General features: G+C 39.9%; 1 protein-coding gene across 1 annotated transcript in view; it reads right to left on the reverse strand.

The window, feature by feature from the left end:
* Window positions 1-27409, reverse strand: part of SLC26A5 (solute carrier family 26 member 5) — a 1021139-nt gene that overhangs the window by 174568 nt on the left and 819162 nt on the right. The window contains exons 17-18 of the mRNA XM_044088519.1: window positions 25623-25715; window positions 25169-25279 (exon numbers count right to left, since the gene is read on the reverse strand). Coding sequence (XP_043944454.1) covers window positions 25169-25279; window positions 25623-25715 — 204 coding nt within the window. The remainder of the gene's footprint in view (window positions 1-25168; window positions 25280-25622; window positions 25716-27409) is intronic.

The following is a 27409-nucleotide window of genomic DNA, read 5'->3' on the forward strand; positions in this document are numbered from 1 at the left end:
AACAAGGTATCAATGCTGCTACCAATACTAACATAACTGGTAGAGTGCAACCCAAGCAGCAAGCCTTTTCAGAGTGACCAAGGCATCACTAGAATAAGCACAAGTACTCTCAAGATGTTAAAAGTAATCTGTAATAGACCCGTTGCAATAAAAGGTATACAATATTTAACAAATAAAACAGAAAACAATAATATTACATATTTAAGTGCAATAAACATCAGATTTTCAATCACTGGAGAAATAAAAATAACACAGTTGAACAGATTCTAGCAGATGCAGAAAAACAGTACTTAGCTAATCTCACTGTAAATCCTGACTGTCTAAAGAAGACCTGTTCCCTAGCTAACTATTAATTCAGCAAGGCAAGATGAGATGTTGACAAGGCAAGATGAGATGCTGAGATGTTTACTTCCACTAGGCAAGGTGACGATCTTCCAACTTTTACCAGACTATAACTGAACTGACTGTGAAAAGTGTCATAGATTTTATATCAGGTTCCAAAGAAAACAAAACAAAAGCTGATCTGTGAGTTCTATCTACTCAGTGCTGGTTATGGAATGACATCACATTTGATCAAATGACTCTGGCACAGTTCACACTCAGAGCTTTTCTAAGATTTTTGCAGTATTTGAAAATTACAGAATTCTTTGTTTAAACATAAGCATTTAATCAATTAAAATACTGTTTATAGATTTTAACATAAGCATCTGTACAAGTCAGCCTGATAGTCAAATGACAGAAAATTATTTACAAAACTCCAGCTAACTATGCTGGCATTTGTTACACATGCCCTGCCCTATTTTACCTGGTACAGATGGCAATACCTCACATTGTCACAGAAATATAACAAAGGAGGGTAGATTTTTAAAGAAATTTATGAAAATATTTGGCATGGAAGATGTGAATTCAGTACTAGCGATTTAGAGTGAATTTTACATATATTCCCAAGATACAAAAACTGGATAGGCTAGACAAAATTTACATTTCACAAGAACATGTGCATTTAATTGGAGGTCTTGATACATACCCAATAACTACTTCTGATCATGCGCCAATAATAAGTAAAATAAAAACACAGGGTTATGAAATAAATATGAGACACTGGTGCTTTACCACCTATCTGTTGCAAAGAGAGGAATTTAAGGAATGGGTAGTGGAAATTATTTGGGAGCCATTAGAAGAGATAGAAACTTGTTCTGAAAATGTAGCTAGGGAATGGGATAAACAAAGTGGAATTTTAAAAAAGGGTGGAAATAAAAGAAAGGGAGCTATGGTTAAGAAGTAACAATAATTACTTCAAGGGAACTGACAAATTTTAAAGTATTGCAAAATAGGAGGAGACTCAGAAGAAGAGGGGCAGCTGCAGAATGCTAAACAGAAAAGGGATTACCTCAATAATATGCATGCTTTTAGAAAAGATTGCTGTTAAACAACTGTTTTTTGATAACTGTAGAGCACAACTTAGTCAACAGAAAGTAGAAAGGGCTGTCACCAAACTTAGGGAGCCTATAACAAAAAGGAAGATAACAAGGGATCCTGTAGAAATATTAGAAATATTTCAGAAATTCTATGAAAGTCTGTATATAGCAGAAAAATATGGAAATCAAGAAAAGGTACAAATTAAAATGTTTATGGAAGAATTAAATATGCCAAGGATACAGGAAGAGGAGGCTCAATTACTAACAGGATAGGAGGAGATGAGATAAAAATGGTGACGTATAACTAATCTACAGGAAAGTCCCTAGGAATAGATGGTACTCCTGTAGAAGTTTGGAAGCTAGGAGGGAAAACTGATAAAGATCTCTGGAAAGTTTTAACAGTATTTTAAGAGAAAAACTACAAACATCCTGGAAGAATCCTGGAAGAAAGCTGTAGTAGCTCTAATACCTAAATAGGGTAAAAATCCATCAGATCCAGCTTTATACAGGCCAATTTCAATATTAAATCATGATTATAAAATATTTATGTCTATAACGGCTAAAAGAATGGCAAAAGTGATGCCAAAATTGATAGAGATGTATCACTGTGGTTTTGTGGAAGGGAGGCAAACATTTGACAACATAAGCAGAACAGTGATACTCCAGAGGAAAGCAGAATGTAGAAAATACCACTGTTTCTGCTGGGTCTTGATACATTTGATAGAGTAAGCAGGGATTTTATGAGCATAGCATTCACTGACAAAATTATAATGTTAATTAGGAGGATATATGAAGGATCAGACGTGAAAATTAAAGTGTGTGGGGTCCTCTCCGATAATCTCTGCTTGAGCCAAGGAACCAGGCAGGGGTGTCCTCTCTCCCCTTTGTTATTTATATTGCATTTAGAATGACTGGCAAACAAATAAGGGACTCAAAAATTCAAGGATAAAACTGGTATGGTAGTCAAGAAAAGCTGGCTCTATTTTCATACCTGACAAAAACAGAAAGGGACATTACAGTGCTATAGAGCATATTGAGACAGTTTCAAACCTTTTCAAGATACAAAATTAATAAAGTTAAAACAAAAGCAATACAGTTAAATTATGTACTCGCATATGAATTGGTTCAGCAATATCCATATTTATGGGGACATGATAAAATGAAGTATTTAGGAGTATGGATTAAAAAATGATACCGATGTGGGAAGAGACTAAACACAAGACAATATAAAAACTGAGAAAATGGAAGCTCTGTTCTAAGGATACCAATAGCAAGATGCAAGCAGTTAAAATGTTTTTAGCCCCTTAGTTTTACACATTGGTCAGGCATATTTTTATCAACCAGAGGAGAAGCTGTGGATAGCAATTAAAGAACTGAGGGATTTTATCTGGGAGGGGAAGACGGCAAGAGTCAAGTGGGATAAGCTTATTCTTACACTAGAACAGGGCAGATTGGGATTACCCGAGTTGAAGGGGTATTTCAGAGCAACACAGTTAATGCTCCTACACATAGCAAAAGCAGAAAACTATAATTCATGGTGGAAACAGATGATGATGAAACGGGGGAAAGCTCAAGTAACACGGAGAGACTGGGATTTTGGATGCAGACCTTTAAGAACAACAACAATAATCATACAGAATATTATACTCATGAAGTACAGGAAGGTTTTCTAAGAACTAAGCCAACACCGGAATGGAGAAAGGAGATTCTGCCAATAGGGAAGTCTGCAATTAGGGATACAGACAACAGGCAAGAGGGGGCAGGAATATATTGGAGAAAACTGGCAAAAGAACAAAGTCATTGGGAGCAAATCACTCGAGAGGGAAAGGTAATAGAATGGGAAGATGCCAAGAACTTATCTGGATGGACTGCAAGCTAGAGATTGCCTTCCATATCAAGGATTGATATCAGAGTATAGGCAAAGCGAAAGAAATGGGTTGGGGTTCCTAAACGAAAGACCAGCACTGTTACAGTTTTTAGTAGAATCTAAAACAGAAGCTGCTGTTAAGAAAGGAATAATTAATACAGCATATAAAACATTGCATGATAACTAAAAGAATCAATCAGAGGAGGTTAGGCAGGATTGGGAAGGGAGACTGGATAAGCAATTCACAAAAAAACAATGGGGGATATATGTATGTCTCCCAAATATGCAACAAAATCTGGAAGATTTAGGATATTTGCGTGGAAGTGTATAGGTATTTTTATACCCCAAGCAGACTTCAAATAATTTTTACTCAGGTAGGCAGCAAATGTTGAAGGTGTGATGGAGAAGAAAGAGGTAACTAGGAACATATTTTCTGGGAGTGTAATGAGTTGGCAGACTGAGGATTCCCTGCAGACTGCTCTATAGGAGATGCTGGGTGAGCAAACTGGAGTAACTAGGGAAATTATTTTTTTTTTGAGGTATGATACAGAATTGGAATTGCCTAGACATAGTAAGGTCTTGCTGAGTCTAATTATGATGGCTGCCAAAAAAGCAATTATTAGAAAATGGAAATCAAAGTCTAAACCAACTTTACTAGAAGTAGCAAAGATAGTAACAGAAATAAAACAACTGGAACTGGGATCTTTAGAAAAGGGTAGGAGCAAATTACATAGGAAAAAATGGGAAATGTGGGATCAATACATGGACAGGAGGAACAAGGTTTAAAAGAAGGTAGGATTTGAATGACGTATGTAATGGTTGACTAACAATGACTGGGTATGTTAAAAGTGGTGTACAACGTTTACCGCTAGAGATGCGTCAGCACGGTTTGGAATGTATAATGTTTGCATCTGAAATTGTGTCGCTCGTTTATTTTCATTTATATAAACGTAACATGGGCTATGTCATACATGATATTTTTATAAAGATAATCAACTGTGGTTCCCCTTCGACATCTGAAGCAGATGCCTGCAAAGTTTCAGAGGATATGCAAAAGGAAGGATCCATGCCGGTCTCCAATGGAGTCGTGGCAGAGGAATCCAATGTAGACACTGGACAGCCTACACAGCTATCACCTGCTTCCAACGAAATATCTGATGCAGGCTGAACAGCCAAAGAATCTGGCAGAGATTTCTTGGCCTTCTTATTTAAAGGTACCTCTGGGTTAGAAGATTCTGCCATGCTACCCTGGGCTAACAGTTTAAGCCCCTGGTTCTTGAGATAGATGGCCAGGGAAGACAACTGGCTTCTAAGAGTCTTAGACAGAAATGCTTTAAAATGCTACTCTTGGGAAGCATCCAGACAAAAAAAAGACACTCTTTGCGATGATCCTTACAGGGAATCTGCCTCCCGCACTGACATTTTCCATTTTTGGATGAAACAGACTATAGGTAACAAAAAGAACAAGACCAAAAGAAAAAAAGACCCCCTATGGGGCACTTATCTCATGGCTAGATATTCAGCGCAGCAAAGGGTGTTCAGACTGATGAGCAATGATGGCGTTCAGATCGTCACAAAGACATTCTGGGTAACTGCATTTTTATGTCACCTTTATGCTCTGCATCCTGAATGGGGACCATACGTGTGATGTACAGTGCATACAAGATCTAAGGCCTTTGGTATACTGGCCAGACTTTGGGCTGTCCTTGGCAGGAGATCCCTAAGATGAAGAATACTACAACAGTGATATAGAAGGACATCATAAGTTACACCTGCTGTCGTCGACTTCCTATGGAAAATGTGAATGTGATAGTTTTTTTCACCTTCAGTGAGAAGTTACTGATAAGTCTCATAAGATGCTGTCTGCAGAATAGATACTTGTTCACATAACGTAGTACAATATGAAAGACAGCCAAACAGAATAGTTTCAGGGTGTCAGCCTGTGCCACCAGTGACCCAAGTTCTACTTCCAGTTGGGCTGCTGATCAGACTTCCTAAAGGACTTAGTCTTTTGTAAATAAAGATGAAGCTGTCTGTGAACATCAAGCAAGTGGAGAGTATATTCACCTTTGTTTTGATAGCTAGGAAATAAGGCTGGAAGACTGATAGACTGATTAATATTCATTTCCTTAGCCACCTTGGGTAAAAAGGAAGGATTAGTACGCAGGGTCACTCTATCCTTGTGAGAGATCAAATATGGAAATTTTGAAGAAAGGGCCTGAATTCAGACACTTTTTTCACAGAAGTAAAAGCTACCAGAAAAAGCATTTTCCAGGATAGGAATTTCAAATCTACAGTAGGTGCAGGATCAAAAACAGGTGAACTAAGGCTTGTAAAATCATTTTTAGATCCCACAGAGGAGTAGGATCTTTCACTGGAGGCTGTAGAAAGAAAGTATCCCTGAGGAAGGTTTTACAGAGTTTAGACGAGGCAAGGGATAAGGAATCAAAACCAAAGTGAAAACTGGATATGGCTGCTAGTTGAACTTTGATAGTAGAATGACTAGCTCCTTCATGGAAAAGGGAGGGCAAAAAGTCAAGTACAACTGCATCTGGAGGTGTAAAGGGGATCTATTTATTTCGGCTCCATCCAAATAACAAATCCTTTCCAGTTACTTCTCTGTGAAGAGACCAAAATTTCTCGAACAGGGGAAGAAAGTCTGGGAAATCTTGCCATCACTTGAAGTGGAGAAACCATGCGGTTAGCTTCAGGCCCTGTATGTCTGGATAGGGATGCCGTGATGGGTGAAAAAGCAAATCCGGGGCTGGATCTAACCTCATCAGAGGGCAAACCAGATGAGAGCAAAGGAAGGTGAACCAGGTTTGTCAAGGCCAAAAGGGGGCAATGAGGATAACATTGCTCTGCAACTTGAGAGCTTTCTGCAAGAATTAGGTAATTTGAGACAGAGGAGGAAAGACAAAGAGAAGATCGGAGGGCCAAGCATGGACTAGAGCATCCCTGGGTGACTATCCCTGTAGAGGAATCAAGGCAAAGTATCCACTGTATTTGTTGTTGAAAGGCGAAGCAAACAGATCGCAGCAGAGATGACCACATTTCTGGAAGATCACGTATGCCGTAGATAATGCCACCCCCCAACTGGGAGTTAAAAACAAAAACTTGAACGTTCTCAGTCCAATAACCACTTTATTAACAGTTGAGCGCTTTTGGTTCAGTTGGAACAGTTCTGAAGAAGTCAGTATGTGCAGGATCAAAAGCAGGTGAACTAGGGCTTGTAAAATCATTGTTAGATCCCACAGCGCTCAACCTTTAATAACGTGGTTATTGGACTGAGACCGTTGAAGTATGCGTGATTTTTGGTTACTTCGTGTTACCCTAACTAGGAGGCGTCTGTGGTCTCTGTGGCATTTGAGGACGGATGAACAAATGGGCATCCTAGCAAAACTTCTGTTGAATGATGCCACCAGAGCAGAGATTCCTTGCACATTCAAGAAAGTTTGATGGGAAAATTTAGAGGATTCCTGAGTAGTGATCAGTGGACCTCTAATATTCATTGCAAAATCATCATGTGGAAATGAGCACTGGAAAGGACAGTAATTGTGGCCGCCATGGAGTCCAATGCCCTGAGTACTAAACCGGCTGGAGGTTGAGAAATTACTAGAATTTGACTGATGTGACCCCTTAAACTCGTAACCCTGTCCATTAGGTAAGCACAGAATGTCCTTGTATCCAAATAAGCCTTGATGAAATTGATTACCTGAACTGGATCCAACTGGGATTTCTCTGTTGATAGTTATCCCGAAGTTTGGGGCTAGCTATAGTAGATCGTCTCTGGCTTGAATGAGTAGATGCCTGGTTACAGCGGTCAGAAGCCAGTCATCCGGATACAAAAAATATGGTATCCCTGCAGCCTGATATGTGCTGCCACCACTGCCAAGCATTTGCTGAATACCCTGTGAGCTATGGTGAGACCAAATGGGAGTGACCTGAACTGGTAATGACTGGTTCCCAGCCTGAAATGCAGAAATTGTTTGGAGCATCTGTCCATCTTGACATGGTAATACAAGTCTTTCAGGTCCACAGAGCATATCCATTCGTCTGCCTTCAGAAGACGCAAGATCGACTGGATTCTGACCATCCTGAACTTTGTGTGTTTTACTGATTTGTTCAGAGAGGTCAGGTCCAGAATAGGTCTCAGATCCCCTGTCTTTTTGGGTACTAAAAAAATCTGGAGTAAAACCCTGATCCAGTTTGATTGGGGGACCTCTTGGATGACTCTTTTTTGCAAAAGTTTACCTACTTTGAGGACCACTTCTTCTATCTGACTGGGTGGAACATAGGGGGGGGGGGCAACGTTTTTTCTTGGGAGATTCCAGAAGAGGAATGGAGTATCCTCTGGATATGATTCTTAGTACCCATTTGTCACTTGTGAATTCTCCCAGGCTTCTGGGTGGAAGGAGAATCACCCCCAAATGCCTCCAGAGAAGGACAGTCAGGCAACTATTCAGGATCACTGGAAAGGCTTGTCCTGAAAAACTTCCCGTGACCCCTAATTTTGCAGACCCCCTCGGCCACATGGAGGGCATCTTCCATTCTGATTATTCCCCTCTCTGCCCTGGAGGAATTCTCCCTGAGTGTCCCGAAAAAGGACCTTACAACTTCCAAAACCACATTTTCTTAGTCCCGTGCTGGTTCCTGGAAAAGGTTCTTTATGGGGCAGAGAAACATATTCCAATGGCAGACAAGATCTTTCCATTCTTCTCACTCTGAGAGAGTCTCAAAAACAGTCGGTCTAAATAAGGTGGAACCATCAAAGAGGGCATTAATGAAGGTTTGTTTGAAAGGCTCTGCAAAATTCCAAAGCCTCATCCAGGCAGGATGTCTTATGGCAATGCCTGAACCAGCCACCCTTGAGGTACTCTGCTGCATGGGAAATCAACCTCATGGATGCATTGGCTAAAGACTGTAGGGTGGCCAGTCTGGAGGAGAAAGTTTTTTGATCCTCACTGGACATGGACCTTGGGGTCGAGCTAGAAAGTTCCTTTACTAACTCCCTTTGTAGAAAGTGAGATAAATAGTTTAACACCCTCAAGGTAAACTTGGATGAGGCATAAACCCCTTTACTAAGTTTGTCCAAAGCCTGGGATTCCCTATTTGGGGATGGACAGAGGAGCTCTCCTGGGCAAGCTCCTTCATGGTGACTGCCACAACAACCATGGCATCTACGGGGATATACTTCACCCAAATCAACTTATCTGTGGGAACACCATGAACTTTATCTGCTCTTTTCGGGATTGGCTGTACTGTATCCAGTTCCTTCCAAGCCCTGAAAGACACCAGCTGGATCAGAGGGTCGGCTTGGGGGGGGGGGCCAAGTAGTAGGTCAGCCCCAAAAGCCACACACAGCACCAATTCCTCTGTGGAGAGGTTCTGGGCAGTCCAACCACCCCCGCTGGCACAGGAGTTTTAAGATATCCCCAAAGGAGATGTCATCGGGTAGGGACTTTGGGGATCTTTCTCCTTCCTCAAAATCTAGGTCTGTAGTGAATGATTCCATAGGGGAATCAGTGCATCTCCTTTTACACTGCCTCTTTCTGGGAACCTTCACTGTGGGATGCTCTGGGAAGGTATAGGAAGATGCTAGGGGTTCCGCAGTGGAAAGTGTGTGGAGGCTCTGAAGGACCAGCTGTCCATGGGGCAGACCGGAGACCTCGGGCACCAAAACAGACTGAGGAGGGAGGTGCCATAGCAAACAGGGATGAGGGTCTCCCTGGCTGGGACTGAACTCTTTCCACCACTTCAAAAGCTGAGGGGCTTCGAACCACTGAGAGCTACCCCGCCACAGCTGACACCTCCTGGAGAGCTTGAGCTCTCTCTCCCCTCTAAAGTCAGAGGCGAGCTGTTGAAAGTCAAAGCTCCAAGGGGAAGGGAAGGCTCCGAAAACCTCAGTAAGAAGCTGAGATCCCTCATAAAATCCTCCAAAGCTAGTTACGAAAATAAAATTGCCAAAGATTCCAAAGACAACCACAAGGCATTCTATAACTATGAAAAACCAGAAGAAAAAAACACTGTGGAAACCACAAGAATCCGCTGAAGAATATTCAATACAAAAGTTTTTAATAAAATAAATAATGTCAAGAATCTAAATGGCAATGCTCAGATCTGCTCTGAGCTACAACAGAATGCCATTAAATATACTGATCCCAAAGATATTGCCAATATCATGGCAGATCGATTCTTTTTCACCTTCACCCCCTAAATGGCCCATCTCAATATCGGAAGATTGCCAAATTCCAGTAATAACGGCCACACAGGTAAAAAATACACCCTCCAAAGCTAAGAATACAGCATGCATGGGAACAGAGGACATCCTGGGCTGTGTACTACATGAACTACAAAATGAACTGGCACCTCACTTAAGTGTCATGTTTAATTACACCCTCACCTCAGGCTTCATGCCCACTGAGTGGCTACAGTTATCCCACTCCACAAGGGGGGACCCACCTTGGATCCCGGGAACTACTGCCCCATCAGTCTGATAAGCCTGATCTGCAAGGCCATGGAACGTATTATCATGGAACTTATAAACAAAGACATTGGCAACCTTAAAACACTGGACCCCACCCAGTTTGGGTTTGTGAAGGGCCGATCTTGTCTCCTGAACCTGACTGACTTCTTCGAATCAGTCTCCAGAGCCGTGGATGAGGGTAAGGTTAGTTTTTCCAAAACATAATTCAGGTTCCAGACTGGAGTAGGTGGCCTTCTAGGAGGTCTAATATTAGAAGTCCCTCTGAGGAATTGTTTAGTCAAAGGATGGGAGAACAGGGGCTGTTCTCTGTATCAAAATAAGCTGAAATGGCTGAGGCGTGGATTTTAATAGAGGAGAAGGACAGGCCACTATTAAGTAGCTCTGCTAGGTAGTCCAGGAAAAGGTTGTGAGGTATTGCCCCCTCTGGACTGGTTCCAGGAGCAAAATCTTTTCCATTTTCCTGCGTAAGATTTTCTGGTGCTGGGTCTTCTGGGCTCTGTGATAATGTCTAGGACTGGTTGGTTTAGCAGGGGCCCCTTGTTTGCCTTTAGAGTATTACCATGCTGATAGTTTGAGAGTCTGCAAGTCTGGGTGCAGCATACCCCCCCTGCCCCCCAAGTTAAAAGGTTTGAGATCATGGGAGGCTGCCTGGGAGGCTGTAAGGTCAGGCTGCACAGTAAGGGGTACCAATGTTGTCTGGGCCAATCTGGAGCAATGAGGATGGTCTTTGGTCTCTCCTCCCTTATTTTGATCAGTACCTTGGGACTAAGAGGCAGAGGAGGGAATGCGTACACAAAGAGGGTGTTCCAGGGGAAGGTCAAGGCATCCACCTTCCACGCTAGGTGTTGATACTCCCTGGTACAGAATTTTTTCAGCTTATGGTTGGGATACGAAGCAAAGAGATCCACCACCTGAGTAATTTGTAAAAAGATTTTTCTGTGGAGCCGCCATTCGTGGGGGTCCAGTAAGTTTCTGTTTAAGTGGTCTGCCAGGGTGTTGTTGATCCCTGGTAGGTATTGGGCTATCAGGTGTAGTCCCATGGAAGAGGCTGTCAGCCAGAGGTTCATGGTTAGCCTGCACAGAGGGTAGGATTGGGTCCTACCCTGTTTGTTGATGTACCACATTACTGTGGCGTTGTCTGTTTTGATAAGGTGAACCCCTAGCCTGAGATGAGGTTTGAAGGATGTCAGAGCCTTTTGTACTGCCATCATTTCCTTCTGGTTGATGTGTAAGGGAAGGTGCTGGGCATCCTAAAGACCTTGGGTGCACCTGCCTTTTAGGTGTGCACCCCAAGCTATGTCTGAGGCATCGGTGGTAATGGTCTGCCTGGTTGGGCATAGGGTGAAGGAAAGACCCTTGTTCTGGGCATCGGCCCCTGCCACCAGAGAAACTTGGCCCTTATACACGGGATCAGAAGTAGAGATGTCTCTAGAGGTTGTGAGTGCTGACACCAAAGGTTCTTTAGGTACCACTGAAGTTTCTTCATGTGAAGCCTGGCCAGAGGAATTAGAAGGATGCAAGATGCCATGTACCCCAAGGCTTGCAGGAACTTCCTCACAGTGAGATGACTTCTGGAAGCCATCTGGGTAAAATAGAGAAGCAGGAAACTATTTTTCTGGGGATAGGAAAGTCATTTGGGATGCTGTGTCCAGCAGTGCTCCCAAGAAAATTATCTTCCTGGAGGGTGTTTGCATTGATTTCTTCTCGTTGATGGTGCACCCTAAGGAGGTCAGGAGGGTTTTGACAAAGAGGAGGTCCTTGAGGAGCTTTTCTTTGCAATCTGCCTGAATGAGGCAGTTGTTCAGATAAGGATCATTTTGTATATTTTTCTGTCTGCAAAAGGCTATGGGCCAGGGTTAAGCATTTGATAAATACCCTGGGAGCAGTAGATAAGCCAAAGGGTAGTCCAGAGAACCAAAAGTGTTGTGAGCCACTCTGAAGTGAAGGACTTTACTGGAGGATTCCTTTATGGGATGTGGAAGTAGGCATCTTTTAGATCTAGGGTAACTAACCAGGCATTTTTTTATCAGCATAGGCAGCAGCTGCTGCAAAGTTAGCATTTTGAATTTGGGGACCACCAGGAAGGTGTTCAGAATGGGTAGATCCAGTATAGGGCACCAAATGCCCTCTTTTCCTGGGAACAAGGATTATTCTGGAATAAAAGCCTTTGCCTGTTTGATCTGATGGGATGGGTTCTACTGTCCCTTGGGATATTAGAGTTTGGACTTATTTCAATGCCTCTGCCCACTGATTTGGAGGTAAGTCTAGGTACCCTCTTGGAAATGGGAGTGCTCTGAAGGAGAATTTGTATCCCTGAAAAATTATCTTTAAGACCCATTGGTCCTTTGTTACAGAAAGCCAATTTTCTTTGCAGAGGGAGAGCCTTCTTCCTAGTTTTTGGTGAGTGAAAAGAGGGCAAAGGGGGGAGAGGGAGTCATTGAGAGTTTCTTCCATAGAGGGATGGCTTAGAACTCCCTGCCTTTATAGTGGAAGTGGTCCACTGTTTGGTTCTCTGCTGGTTCCTGGGATAGGAGTCTGGGTGGTCTGTCCCTGCGGGGCTTACCTTGCCCCTATCTGCTAGGTGCAGGAAAGGACCAATGTTTTGAGGGAAAATTCCTGCTGAATGAAAGAAATCGTTTACTGTTTGCATAGATTTTGCTTTGTCTGCCATCATCTTAAGCACCTCTTCTGCTTTTACTCCAAACAAGCGGTCCTTATCCAAGGGTGCATCAAGTAATTTAGATTTGATGAAAATCTAATACGCTGTAAGCACAAATTCCTCGGGAGTCGCTCATATAAAAACACAATTTTATTCCAAATGGTAATAAAATAACCTCTGGTTAAGCGCTTTCATCCATATATCAATGGACTTCATCAGAACATAAACATTATGCATTTGAATCCTTAAATATCCACATTTGTGGCGCCAACAATTTCTAATGGACTGAAAGCCTGTACTTTTAAAGGTGTACCCATTAAAATCATAACCATACATATATTAGGATTGTACAATACATTAATCAACTTTCCCAGTCCATACATACTATGTATATTAATGTAACTAAATATAATAGTAATGCTAAAAAGCATAAACATAAATTAAAATAATTTTTCGTTTTAAAATCTATATATGAAGTTCCTAATACATTGCTCTATTATGTCAATAAAGACACATATCATAGTTACCAAATATATCAATAAACTGTTAAAAAATTATTTACATGTAGTTTCTAAAATACTATTATATAAAAGCCTAAATCTTGAGTTGTAATATAGGCTTAATAGTTATATAATCATTCAAACCCGGCTCACTAGATGCATCAGTCAGCTGCCATTTGACCTCTCTCTGCCCTAAAATTGCCTTACTGTTACCTCCCCGTACTCCCAAAGTCACTTGTTCCACTATGGCAAATTTAAATATGTGTGAGTCCCCATACCTGTCTATATGTCTGTATAAGGCGTTACTTTTTATCTTTTCGCCTTATACAGTAGAGGTGATCGTAAATTCTTCTTTTGAAGAACTTCTCTGTTTTTCCTATGTAGAAGCTGGAACATGTCATACACTTGGCTAAATATATGATGTTCCTGGAGTTGCAGTTCCCATGTTGAAATGTAATTTTGGTTTTACTAATGTTGTCTAGTGTGACACCATCTACTTCGCAAATTGAACTACACTGACTGCAACTCCCACAACGTCTTGTGCTTTTGTTCTGCTTCTTCATATTTCTACTAATACTACCTCTTTTCAAACAGAGACTTCAAATTGCAACCCATCTTATATACAAATACCGGATGATCTCCAACTACGTCACTAATTCCTTTGTCAACCTTAAACACATTCCAATTTATACTACAAATTTGTTTGATATCGCGGGCTTGAGAATTATATTCCAAAACACATGCCCTCTTGTATTGAACTTTATTACAATAACTACTCTCCTTGTTATTCTTGAATTCAGTGTCTAAAATAGGTGGGTATTTTTTACCCCATTCCCCTATTACATATCCACTAACTTCCTTCAACAAGTGCATGGGATAACCCCTAGATCTAAACAGGGAGGTGATAAAGCCTATCTCTTCTATCATTTCATGGTAACTAGATGTCATTCTTACCACCCTTACACATTGTCCCTTGAATATGTTCTTCAACATTTTCCTGGGGTGATTACTAGTGAATTCCAAATAACTGTTGGAAAAGGTATTCTTTCTATATATACGTGAAGTGAACCCACTAGGAGTACTGGAAATGTAGGTGTCCAAATATGCTATACCATCCAAACTCCAAGAATGGGTAAATTTCAAAAAACTGCTAGTACCATTCAAGTATGAAATGAATTTGTCTAGCATATAACTTGGACCATCCCATAAAATAAAGATATCATCCAAGAATCTTGTGTAATAGCTAATATATTGAAAGTAATTACACCCGAACAGATGTAACGAGATGAGTTGCAGAAGCTTCATTCCGAAGTTTCTATTTTGAAGGGAGAAGTTCCTGCCTCATTGAACTGTTTACTCAGTGTGGATCTAACGTTCAGCATGGTATACGTAACACCATCACCACATGATGCATCAGCAGGAAGCATTTTAGACTTTGAATTGCCCAACAGTTAGGGAGTTGGTAATGGTTCACCTACTGCCCAGGGAACCGGAGACCTGCTAGGCACATCGGCTGCTAGCAACACGATTAGGCAGCAGGACAATGATTTTACATTTGATTTTTCACTCCACTATCTCGACGAGGAATATTGTCATTTGTGTGCCAAACCAAAACAAATTACAGCTGGAAGGACATACTCGGCAGCAACTAACAGCGCTAATTCTGTGAATCCCATCAAGAAAGGTACTGTCACACACAGCTTTAGTTTTAGAGCTAGTGTCAGTTGTAATGAAAATCAAAAGGAGGCAACTAAACAGAATACCACTAACTTAGACAATTATTTAAAAAATAATGATGGGTACAATTTTAACATCAATAGCATTAACAACGATGCGAATGCTGTAGTGAAAGATGATGTGCCAACTAATGGGACTTAATTTAATGCAATAAAAGGTGTACAAATAGATAATGCCTATTTAAACAAATGTTTGATATGTAAGGTTGTCCCTGTGGGGTTACATTTTTTTAAAGCACCTAAGGGGATAACGTTGAATAAGACAAGTGGTGAATTTAATGCACTTTTCAATCAATTTGGGTTTGAGTTTATGAAGCTCTTGATAAAGAAAAATGATGAGAAATTATGCATTTTAATGAATGAAGTGGAGAATCTTAACAACAGAATTGTTAATGACTTGTTATTTATGCAGTGGGACAAACTGTATAGTAAGCAATACACTATGGCAGATAAAAAAGTAGAAAATATTTATTTTAAAAAATGTAAACATTAAGGGATTTAGAACATTACAAATGGAATTCAGTCTATCCTTGGAAGGATGAAGGGAAAAAGGGGGACAAGAGTGATGATAGAGACATGGATAGCAGATATGATCATGAAGCACAAGCTAGCCAGAACAATTCAGATTTTCACAGGGATTGGAAACAACAACAGAAAACAGGATGGAAGGACAGGAGATGGAAAGGGAACAGACTACCTTGGGAAAAGGGACAGAATACAGGTCAGAATTGGAAAGTGGACATGAGATATTAGAACATGTAGAGTCCTTCGGTGAACCCACTATTACAACTTCTGATGGTATAGTATATTGTTCAGATAATTTCAACATTTACAATTATATTACTATAGTTATTAATAAAAAAACATTTTGGACTATTTTCTAAAGGTATGAAATATATACCAAAGGGGAAATTTCGGGTGGTAGACTGTCTAACAGAGATTAAACTATTTTTTAAGGAATATCAACTTGGCTCTTATTTTTCAAAATAAGACTATATCAAGTAGTAATGATGGTTTAAAGAAAAGAAGCACTTATATACCACTTATTCACCCCAGTGTGGCTTTATATGAGAAATTAGTTACTAAGGAGATCTATAAGTTACAGAATGATGTAAGACACAAAAAATTTTGCAGTAACTTATCGACGGAAGAGATTAAAACATTAGAACAGGTTAGAACAGATCTCAATATTAGAATTATGAAGCCGGACAAGGGAGGGGGAATAGTGCTTTGTGACAATATGGATTACATTAATAAGATGTTTAAGATTTTACATGACTCTGGGAATTATGAGACAGTGTCCATTAACAAAATTAACATTGGATATAGACGTATAGACATGTACCTTGAAGAGTTTTTGCTAGACAATCGCATATCTAGTGATATATACAATTGTTTAAGGGTCGAACATCCCTTAATGACTACAATAGTGGGAATCCCCAAAGTACATAAAAGTATTACGGATCCGCCACTCCGTCCTATTGTTTCGGGCAGTTATTCTAAAACTTTTCCTTTGGGTACTGCCATTGACAAATGGTTAAAACACACATATGCTAAGATTCCACACTTAATAAAGTATTCCCGGATATTTTTAAGTAATCTTACACCAGGGGTGTGGAAGAAGGGACTGATATACATCACTGTTGATGTAGTAGATTTACTTTCATGTATTCCAAAAGTACCTGGATTAGAAGCATTTTGTAATAGTATCAGTCAGTATTCAGACTTGAATTGGGATTTCTGATCATGGAACTTATGTCTATAGTACTTGTCCATAACTACATCTTTTTTGAAGGAGAACATTACCGACAAACCAGGGAGGTAGCAATGGGGGCTGCTTGTGCCCCCATTTACGCCAACCTGGTTATGCTGGACTGGGAATCTTCCTAGCTGTTCAGGTGTAATTACTTTCACTATATTGGATATTACACAAGATTCTTGGATGATATCTTTATTTTATGGGATGATCCAAGTTATATGATACACAAATTAATTTCACACTTGAATGGTACTAGCAGTGTTTTAAAATGTACCCATTCTTGGAGTGTGGGTGGTATAGCATATTTGGAAACCTACATTTCCAGTAATCCTAGTGGGTTCACTTCACGTATATATAGAAAGAATACCTTTTCCAACAGCTATTTGGAATTCACTAGTAACCACCCCAATGCTGAAGAACATATTCAAGGGACAATGTATAAGGGCAGTAAAAATGACATCTAGTTACCATGAAATGATAGAAGAGATGGACTTTATCACCTCCCTATTTAGATCTAGGGGTTATCCCATGCACTTGTTGAAGGAAGTTAGTGGATATGTAATAGGGGAATGAGGTAAAAATATGGTTATGATTTTAATGGATACACCTTTAAAAGTACAGGCTTTCAGTCCATTAGAAATTGTTGGCGCCAAAAATGTGGATATTTAAGGATTCAATTGCATAATGTTTATGTTCTGATGAAGTCCACTGATATATGGATGAAAGCTCTTAACCAGAGGTATTTTATTACCGTTTGGAATAAAATTGTGTTTTTATATGAGCGACTCCTGAGGAATTTGTGCTTACAGCATATTAGATTTTCATGAGTGTTTATGGTCGTTGGTTTACGCTGGTTTTGATTTTTCTAATTTAGATTTGACATGATCAGGGAGAGGTTGTTCCTTCAACCATGCATGTCTCCTAATGACAGATCCTAATACTGCTGCCCTGCTTGAGGCTTCTAGGGCATCATATCCACATTGTAATGAGTGTTTAACCACTTGACAAGTTGACTGCAGTAAATCTGCTAACTCTTTCGAATTGGCACAGTCAGGAAAGGTTGAAATCTTTTGTTTTAATAGTTCCAAAGTGTGTTGTTGATATTTTAACATGTGGAACTGACAGTTGAGTGCCCTGATAGCTAAGGTTGCAGAGGTGCATATTTACCCCATCTATCCAGAGCTCTGGAGTCCTTCTTAGAAGGAATAGGATTCTTTGCATAACTAACCTTAGCTCCTTTTGGTCCCTGTGTAATGACCTCTGGGCCTGCAGCAGGATTTCTGTACAGGGATTTGTGAGAATCCGGTACTCTGTAATACCTTCAGTGTTTCTGGGAGCAGGTGGGAAGGCGTCAGGAGTTAAGCAAGACTCATGGAAGACATCATCAACCACCTCTAAGATTGGAAGGATGGCCAAGGGTCTGTCTTGGGGCAGATCTAGAAACTCGCTTAGTCTTGTCTTAGACTGATGAAGGTCCTGGGATTTCCAGTGGAAATATTCTCTGAGGGTATGAAGGGTTTCCCCAAAGGAAAGATATTCTGGTGGGGAGGCAGAAGGAATGGATTCCCTCTGCATCTGAATCCTCATAAGTAGTAAGAGGTTGTTGTTCCTCTTCAAATCCTGAATAATCAGACTCCTCAGAATCCTCAGTATTTTAGGAGAAAGGTCTCTTTTCCTTTTAGAAGATGTGGCCTGACTATCCCTGATAAGGGCAATAAGAGTCTCCACCATTTTAAGCATTTCAGCTTGGGGTAGTGGATCAGAATAAAATGGTGGCTAGAGGTAGTTTTCCTAAGAGTGGCCTTGCCTCTAGGCCTAAGAGTATCCATTGGTCTGACAGAAATGGTAGTTGGAGGAGAAGACGAAGTTTTTTGTCTAGATTCGGTAGTGTGAAAAAACCTCCTCAGAAGCCGGTGCCTGTGTCACAGCTCCGGACCTTACCAAGGCAGAGGCAACCAAAGGCTCGGAAGATGAAGAAGATTTTTGTGGCATACTAGACTCAGAAAGGGTCTCAGTAGAGGCCTGTGAAGGTATTAAATCAGGCATCAGGGGCTGTGAAGGCACCTCACTGAATTCCGGTGAACAGACAACCTGCTTAGCGGTAGAGTCATCGGAAGGTTTAGCCTTGTGTGTTTTGTCTCTATCTTTATCCTTACATTTTTTCAGAATGTGTATAAACTGTTGGCTGACAGATGCCATTTCAGAATGTGAAGACGGAAGACGAAAATACCTGGCTACAAAAAGAGCTCTACGACGAATGGTTCTCACGTTAAAGAGGGCACAGAACTGGCAACAGGGGACGTCGTGGTCTGGGCCTAAACAAGTGATGCAGTATGAATGGACGTCTCGGTGTGGTATTTGCTTTCCACAGGCGAGACAATTGTTAACTTTTTCAGACATTTGTTAGTGCAAGAAAAAAGGATTCCCAATGGGGTACTTAGCTGTAGACGTTTTCAGCTGTAATTTAAACTCCGGTAGCGACCTACCGGCGCACTTGCAAACTGCTTCTGCTATGGCTCTACGACAAGAAAGACTGATGTAATGGAGTCGACTGCCTTCCTTTATAGCACTGACGACTTGAAGTCAGGCAGCAAGCGAAAGCAGCCGACGCAGGAAAAACACTGACTCTGGTATTCGGGGCAGCCGAGGGCTACCCCAGCAGGGATTAACCCACAGGTGATGACTGCAACAGTGAAACATGAAGAACATTGTCTCTGTAGAATCTTCCTTTACCTGCTCTAACCCACTCAGTTCACCCTGTGGGCTCACTCCGCACCCCTACCCTACCACCAATTCCCACCCACCCCCAGTGGTCCTACATTTATACTTCCAGAGCCACACCCCCTTCCTTGCTATCCAATAGCTGTCAAGTACTCACTACAAGTCAAATACCTACACACCCACTCCCATTCTAAAACTAACTACCCCTTAAATATTCCTTTACTCCTGACTCTCTCTCTACCTACCCCCTAACTTCTGACTATATTCTATACTCTCCCTCACCATGCCCTTACCTCACAAACCCAGATTTATAAATCTATTTCTCTCACTTGCAACACTATCTATTCTTTCTATACCCTATATCCTTACCTTTTATGAAAATCTACAGTATATCACATATCACCAACCCCTAAAACAAACATTGCTATTAAGTCAGCTAGCCTTCCAAAGCTATTCAAACATAACATCTACGTCAACCTATCTCTTGCCAAAATATCATAGAGTAGTCCATTTTACTTACCTCCAATATAGGAAATCACAAAATAATTGCTGTAAACTACTGAAGCTTTCATATAGTCCTCAAAAACAATCTCTCCTTCATAGTGACATTCATCCCAACCCAGGACCAAACAGCAACACCCCTATAAACCTCCTCCTCCTACCTCATCCATCCTCCCCCTGCACTCCCATTAAAACCCCAAATTCTCTACTCATAGCCCATCTCAATATAAGGAGCGTAAACAATAAAGTTAGCCAACTACACGCTCTACTAGATACACACTCATTTGATATCTTATGCTTAACAGAAACCTGGCTCAAACCAGTAACAAAGGACAATGAAATAATTCCTCCTGGTTATATCATCTTGAGATTAGACCGAACAACCAAAAAGGGTGGTGGGGTAGCAATTCTATACAAATCTCAGTTGCAGGTTACTTCACTAGGAGTACAACCACCTCTAGATAACAATGTTGGAATCCTTACCTTCAAGCTCCAGGTCAATGCTAATATATATATATATATATATATATATATATATATATATATATATATATATACATATATATATACATTTATATATATATATATATATATATATATATATATAAAATATGCTCCTACCTACCTCCAGGCAATAACATCAGCATCCTAGAAAGTATTCTCTGCTGGCTTTCTACAACCTTCCCACAGGAAACCATTGTACTCAGTGACTTTAATATAGACTGGAACACCTGTACCTCGCACAAACCCACAACTCATATAAACCTTTATGGCTTTTCCCAAATAATTACCACCCCTACCAGAATCCATAAACCCAGTAGCAAAGAAAGTACCTTAGACTGGATCTTAACTAACAGCCATCTTCTCTCTTACAAAGTAGGTATCCTTCCTGATATTAGTGACCACTCACTTACCTATATATATATATATATATATATATATATATATATATATATATATATATATATATATATATATATATACATAGACAAAAAACCTTTATCCCGAACCAAACTACATTTAAAACCACCTGGAACAAAAAATAATTCAATCCAACAAACTTCCAGGCAGAGCTTCAAGCCTGTGACTGGTCACCCTTAAAACAACTCCCTCTTGAGGAAGCAGTATCCCATTTTAACTCCAAATTCTTACAAATCCTGGAATTCCATGAACCCCTTACGCTCTATAAGAGCTAGAAGTAAAGCAGCCCCATGGCTCACTAAAGAGACTAGGCAACAGATCCTAATAAGAAATAAAATCTGGTCCAAGTGGAGAAACACTAAAGACCCAATTGAGCGTCAATACTTTAAACAGCTAAGAAATGCTACCAAAAAAATCAATACTTCTTGATAAAAAAAACTATTATTTTAAACTCCAGCAAAAGCACCAACAACAACCACAAACCTTCTGGTCAGGCATAAATAGACTTTTACACCCAGGCCACTCCAAAACACCAACCCCATCAGGTCTCTCTCTTAACACTTCCAAACCAGATTGCTGATGCTTTTAATACCTTTTTTGCTGAAACTGTCCATTCTCTAGCAAACACCTTTTCTCCTGTTACTTCTATCCTCTCATCCTCCCTAGCAAGCATACCCTCTACCTTTCACTTAAAACCAGTTCCTACATCCCTCATCTATACTCTACTTCATAAACTTAAACCATGTACTCCCCTCAGCTGATCTCCTACCAGCTGAATACATTCAAACTGCAGCAAAAGTACTAAATGCCAAAAAAAAAAACTATTGCTATTTACTCCAACTCTTAAATCCTCCCCAATAAATTTCACTATTACATCCAACAATTTTACAATCATAACTCCTGACCCAACTACCAAACTCTTTAGGTCTAACAATTGACCACAACCTTAACTTTGACTCACATATCAACTCTACTATTAAAACAGTAAACAGAAAACTTGGTTCCTTGTATAGGATAAAAACTTTCCTCACCCCTGAAGCCAAAACGACCATTGCCCCATACCCACCTGATCTCTACTCTCCTCTATGCCTCCCCCATTTATACTAATCTTTCCAAAAGCAACCTTAATAAGCTAACTACTTCTTATAACAATATTGCCAGATTTCCTACTGGCTCCCCATTTAGAAGTCACCATTGTCTAAATCTCAAACATCTAGGATGACTAGAACTGCAAAACCAGCTAGAATTTCAACAACTCACCATCGCCCATAAGATGCTGTACCATCCTAGTAATACTCCTATTCTCAAGTAGCCTCATCTCCCCCTACATAAATCTTGCTACTCTTCGCTCAGCAAATAAACTACTGGTTACCATCCAGAAATCCCACAACAAAGCAGGTGATTCTCTTTTCTCAAATTCTGTGGGGAAGATTTGGAACAGGCTTCCCAGCATACTTACATCTCTGTCATCATTACCACTCTTCAAAAAGCAACTAAAAATCTTCCTAAAAACACAATGGCTATGCCCAATGTTCTTTGTACATTCATTCTGCTGTGAGCAAAGGTATTACACCTGTATATAGACCAACTATCTTTGTACTATGAGTGTAATATTTGTTTAAGTGTATTTATACAAACTCTCTTGTTTTTTAGAGTTATATTTTTAAGACAACCTGAATACTTCAGTTCAATCTATACCTTCTTTCCTAACATACTTTATGTTGAATGTCATACCTTTTACCATGTAAATACTACTGTATTGTTGTGTTAAACTCTGTACTCACTTTCTGTAAAATTAAGTTCTTTGATGAAAATCTTCATGAATAATGTATTGAAATATGTTTTGAGTTTTTGCTGTCCTGTTTTATTAGCTTAATGTATAGCTTATCTCCCCGGGCCTCTACTGAAAATGGACATGTATCCAGTTGGACTAGCCCGGTCAACAAATGTAAAATAAATAAACAAACATCGGCACCACCAACCATTCCTCTTCATAACTTCTCCTTCCAACAAGTCTCCACTACTTACATATAAAAACTATTACTTAAATTGAAACCCACTGCCTTAGCCCCTGACAACCTACTTGGTGAATAACTTAAAATGGTTGCAGAAGCAATAGATTACCCAATCTCAATTCTAATAAATCGCTCCATCAGTGAAGCATGTATCCCTATCCTCTGGAAAAAAGCTGCATTCTTCACCTCTACAAATGAGGGCATTCAGCTGAACTCTCCAACTACAGGCCCACTGCCATCCTCTCTCCTTCTATCAAAAATACTTGAAAAATGCATCCAGTCTCTTCTCTTACGTTACCTCACACAAAATAACATCATCTCTTCAGCTCAGCATGGCTTTAGTCTCAACCACAGTACCTTTACCTCTTTACTTAATTTCATGAATACAGTAAACACAAATGGGAATGATGGAAACATACAGTCTGCTCTCTTCTTTGATTTATCCAAGGCTTTTGACATGGTCTCTCAACCTACTCTCCAGCACAAACATATTAACCTAGGACTAAACACCCCGCAAACACAATTACATATATATCAAATTATATACATCTACATAGATATATATAGATATCAATACACACTAACCCACCCACTCACCCACAGACAGACAATCCAGATTAACAACTGTTTAACTGCAAGCTTGCACTAGTGGTGTACAGGTACAGAGCCTCAACTATGACTATGGTGACCAGAATTTAAGTACAGGCTTAGGCATTTGATAATACTGGCAGGGAAGGATGGGAATGCTCATCAGGGTGGGGGTTGCTGGCTGCATGTGAAGACCATGCACAAGCAAGACACAGGGGGCAGAGGCAGTCATTATGGTGTTGTAAGTGCTCACATCACCACCAAAGGGAGAGAGAGAGAGAAGTTTTAAATGCTCTTTGATGTCTGTGAGAGAACAAAGTATCTCTCATGGTTGCCACAATAACAGTCGTCTTTGGATAACGGTCACCCTGTTATCTGATACTCTGTGCAGGGGAACAAATGAAATTAACTTCAATAGCAGGACTCAACAGTCGGCAGCAGGCATGGGGCAGAATACTACAGAAAAAAATACATTTAGTTAACTGTAGAAATGTGATAGCACTGGTCAACTGCTTTCAAATACCAACTGCCCCCATGTCAGGACAACCACAGATACCTTGACAATCCAGATCCATGTAAGTTTAAACAGGATCAGGTGCAGTACTGGTCACTTACTTTCACACAGACAACACCTCCGCAGAAGAAAGACTTTTTGATATGGTGTAGTTTGACTGTGACTACAAAAAAAGACATTGTGCCCCATGTTGTGTATTGAAATTATCCACCAGTGTTATGATCTTTCAGTGTCCGACGAACTATGGTTGCTTACACAAAGATTCTTCCCCTTGATCCCACACCAAATAACTTCAAGTCAAATCACATTTAAAAAATAAAAGACCGCTGTCTTCAAAGCCCCACTGCAATCTTCTTCTAAACATAAAAATAGCAGGCAGCTCCTCCGGCTACGTGGTAGCAGTGATAAAAAAAAAAAGTGAAGCGCCTACAGACATAGAGTCACCCCAACCAAGAGTCAAAGAAAAAAATTAAAAAACAAAAACTTGTTTTCTGCAATAAGTGCCCCTTCCACAACCCTCTTCTGCACATAACCACAGCAGACTGCTGTTGGAGGCTAGCTGGCAGTAATGAGGGCATGCCACATGGTGCTGTGTATCATGCCCAAAAACAGGACTGTAATGTTGACTGACTGCATTATAGTTTTGCTTCTGTGTCTGTTTTACTTATGTTTTTAATTACAAGGGAGTGTGATTAATTCAACTAAACAGTTTGGTTTCTAATAAAGAAATTACATTCCTTAAAATATACATACACCACTGTGTGGGTTAAGTGTAAACCGAGATACTACCTACAGACCGAATACATCAGCACTGCTTATTAGCTGCACAGATAGGTTGGCATCTATGCTAAAGAGGTTATAACCATGAAGGCTACATTTTACCTATTTATACCTTTTGGAACAGGAACAGTGAGGTTAGAATTTCAAACCACATCTACCCATCAGTAAACACACAAGACACACGTGACCCTAACCCAGAGAAAATAAAATAAACCAGAGGGTACATTTTGAAGGTGAGAAGAACACAGCACTCTAAAAGTATGTCTTCAGTGCAAGTGTAAAGGGGGCCTCAGTACTTGGTGCTGCAATGATTACCATAAAGGGTGTCACCTGTATACTAATCTCACATGGGATGAAGTGGTGTAGGTGCAAGGATAGCAAAGTCAGTATACCCTGCTCATGTGCAGCACCTCAGAATATGGTTTGAGAAGGAATGCAAAATGGACTTTTCTAATTTAGCTTCCAGCTGCCCAGATGAGACTCCATGTGATAATATTCTAAGGTAATTACTGTCACTTGTGCTGGATATGGAAGATAGTGCCTCATGAGGGTAATAAGAAAAGATCATGCCTGTACCATAAAAAGGAAACCAAAGAAAAGCAGCAGAGCAACCCTGCATGCAAACACAGTACGGATAAATGCACAAAGAAAACAAATTAATAATTGTAAAATATGCAATACTTAACATTTTTCCGTACTAACCAGGTTTATAACTGCTTGTTTTTTGTCCTTTGTTTGCTGCTTCACTTCTCTAGCATGCTTTTTCAGTGCTTTTCTCTCTGCAGACTGTATGGCGCAGGGATCAACTCCAGTCTTGGGAAGAAAAATCAGGCATCAAAACAAGAGAACAAAAGCAGAGCTGGATTAAAACTATCTGCTTCGAATTTTGCAGTTTATAAAACAAATCTCCAAAAGAATGCATTAAAAATGTTTATGCAAAACAATATATTTATTACTTATTTTGTAATAATAATATTAATTAAAATTTTTATTCACTCTGAATAGCTTGTATGCCCAAATCACAGCAGGCACAGATTGTGTACAGTTAAGAGCCTTAAATTAGTAAAGTATATATTCAAAGCACAAAAGTCTGCAAAAGAAAATGCATTTTTCCAATACAGAAAACTGACAAAGTCAGACTATGCCCTCTACTCACCTTTTGTCTTAATGCATTCACATAAAGTTCACTATTGGCAAAGTAAAGCGAGGTATTTGCTTGGAATATTTTTACTCCTGGAATTTCTTTCACCTGGTGGGGAAAACAGTAAATCTTTACACTTCTTAGTAGAACTGCTTAATAAAAAGGACTCGAATAATGTAATGCTAATCTCTCTTAGGAAAAAATATTATGCTCCTGAGAAAAGCTCTTGAGAATTACTCGGTTTGCATTCCAATTTCAGTGTCAGGCACACAGTGTACTCCACATTTGTTGCTACCACAAATGAAAAGCAGGAGAGCTGCAGTGGAAATGTGTTAGAAAGAGTTTAGTGAGTTAGTAAGTAAAATATAACATGACTAAAGATTCTATATAGAAAGACTCCTACAATTTTACTATATCATGATTGCAGCATTTCCAAGCAATATAATGACACAGACATTTTATCAGCGTTCTGTTTCTTATTTTCCCCAAATTCTTTTCATCTGCTCTAATGTATTTAGACAGACCCACATCATTTGTCATTGTGCTGAATAAAGTCTTTTTGCTAAATGCAACTCTTTAGTTCTATTTTTGTTTAGGCGATTTAGTTAATATACCAAATTAGAAAAACATTCTTCATGCGTTTCATTCTCTGTAACACCATTTCTTTTAATACAGTTTCTTTTAATAAGCCCATCAAGTACAGGAAACCACCATACCAGAATGACAGGCACAGAGCACTACAACGTGGAATATGTTGAATATTTAACATCACCATTACTAACTAATGGTCATCAGTAGAGTGATTACTGCCACAAAAAAGTGTGATCATGTGACTAAACCTGAGGAACAAAAATAGGCAATAAAGTATGGCAAATCTTTGCATACAACCATACATACCCTAGAGGACACACTACTGATTCTCCTAGCTGCGGTGATATAAAAGGAATCAATCTCCACAGTGACTAAATGAAATGTGATAAACTTGATAAACCTAAATCGGATTTGCCTCCATCTATCACACAACACCAAGTCCTTACAAGTGCTATCAAAAGTTAAAAATACTGCAGTGGGTCCTGACAATATCCCTGGTTTCATCTTAAATAGCATGAAGCACGATTTAGCCATCCCTTAACAACACTGCTTAACCGCAGCCTCCATAGAGGTTTTGTTAAATAATAATAAACAATAATAATTGTACCAAATGAATGGAGAACAGCTGCAGTCATTTCCTTGGATAAAGGAGGATCATCCACAGACCCAGGTAATTGCAGACTCAAGTCTGACCAGCTTCATATTTGAAAAGCCATGAAAAGACATAATGGAACTAATCAATCAGGACATAAGGGGCTTCCAAACACTGGGCTTGTCTCAGTTTGGATTCATCAAGGGCAGGTGATGCTTATTCAGTCTGGTGGATTTTTTTTCTTGAAAACGTCACCAAAGAAATGGATGAAGGCAAAACAGTACAAATTGCATGCCTCAATTTGGCCAAGGCTTTTGACACAATCCCCTAATCAGGCATAGTAGAAAAGCTACAAAAACTGGGAATAAACCCCCTACATTACCCACTGGATTGCAAACTGGCTCACGGGAGATCAAAACAGTGGAAGCTGTCACCACAAAGACACCAGTTACCAGCATATCCACTGGGAAGATGTCTACTCCAGAGATCTATCACATTGACAATACACTGCTAAGAGTTGATCCCATTGTTTGGGATTTCAGAATTTATATGGACAGTGACCTAACATTTGACCAACATATGTCCACTGTTGTGAGAAAATCCTTCTATGTTACAAAGT

This window comes from Protopterus annectens, chromosome 11.part0 (assembly GCF_019279795.1).
Source record: "Protopterus annectens isolate FY-2018-M chromosome 11.part0, PAN1.0, whole genome shotgun sequence".
Lineage (NCBI taxonomy): Eukaryota > Metazoa > Chordata > Ceratodontiformes > Protopteridae > Protopterus > Protopterus annectens.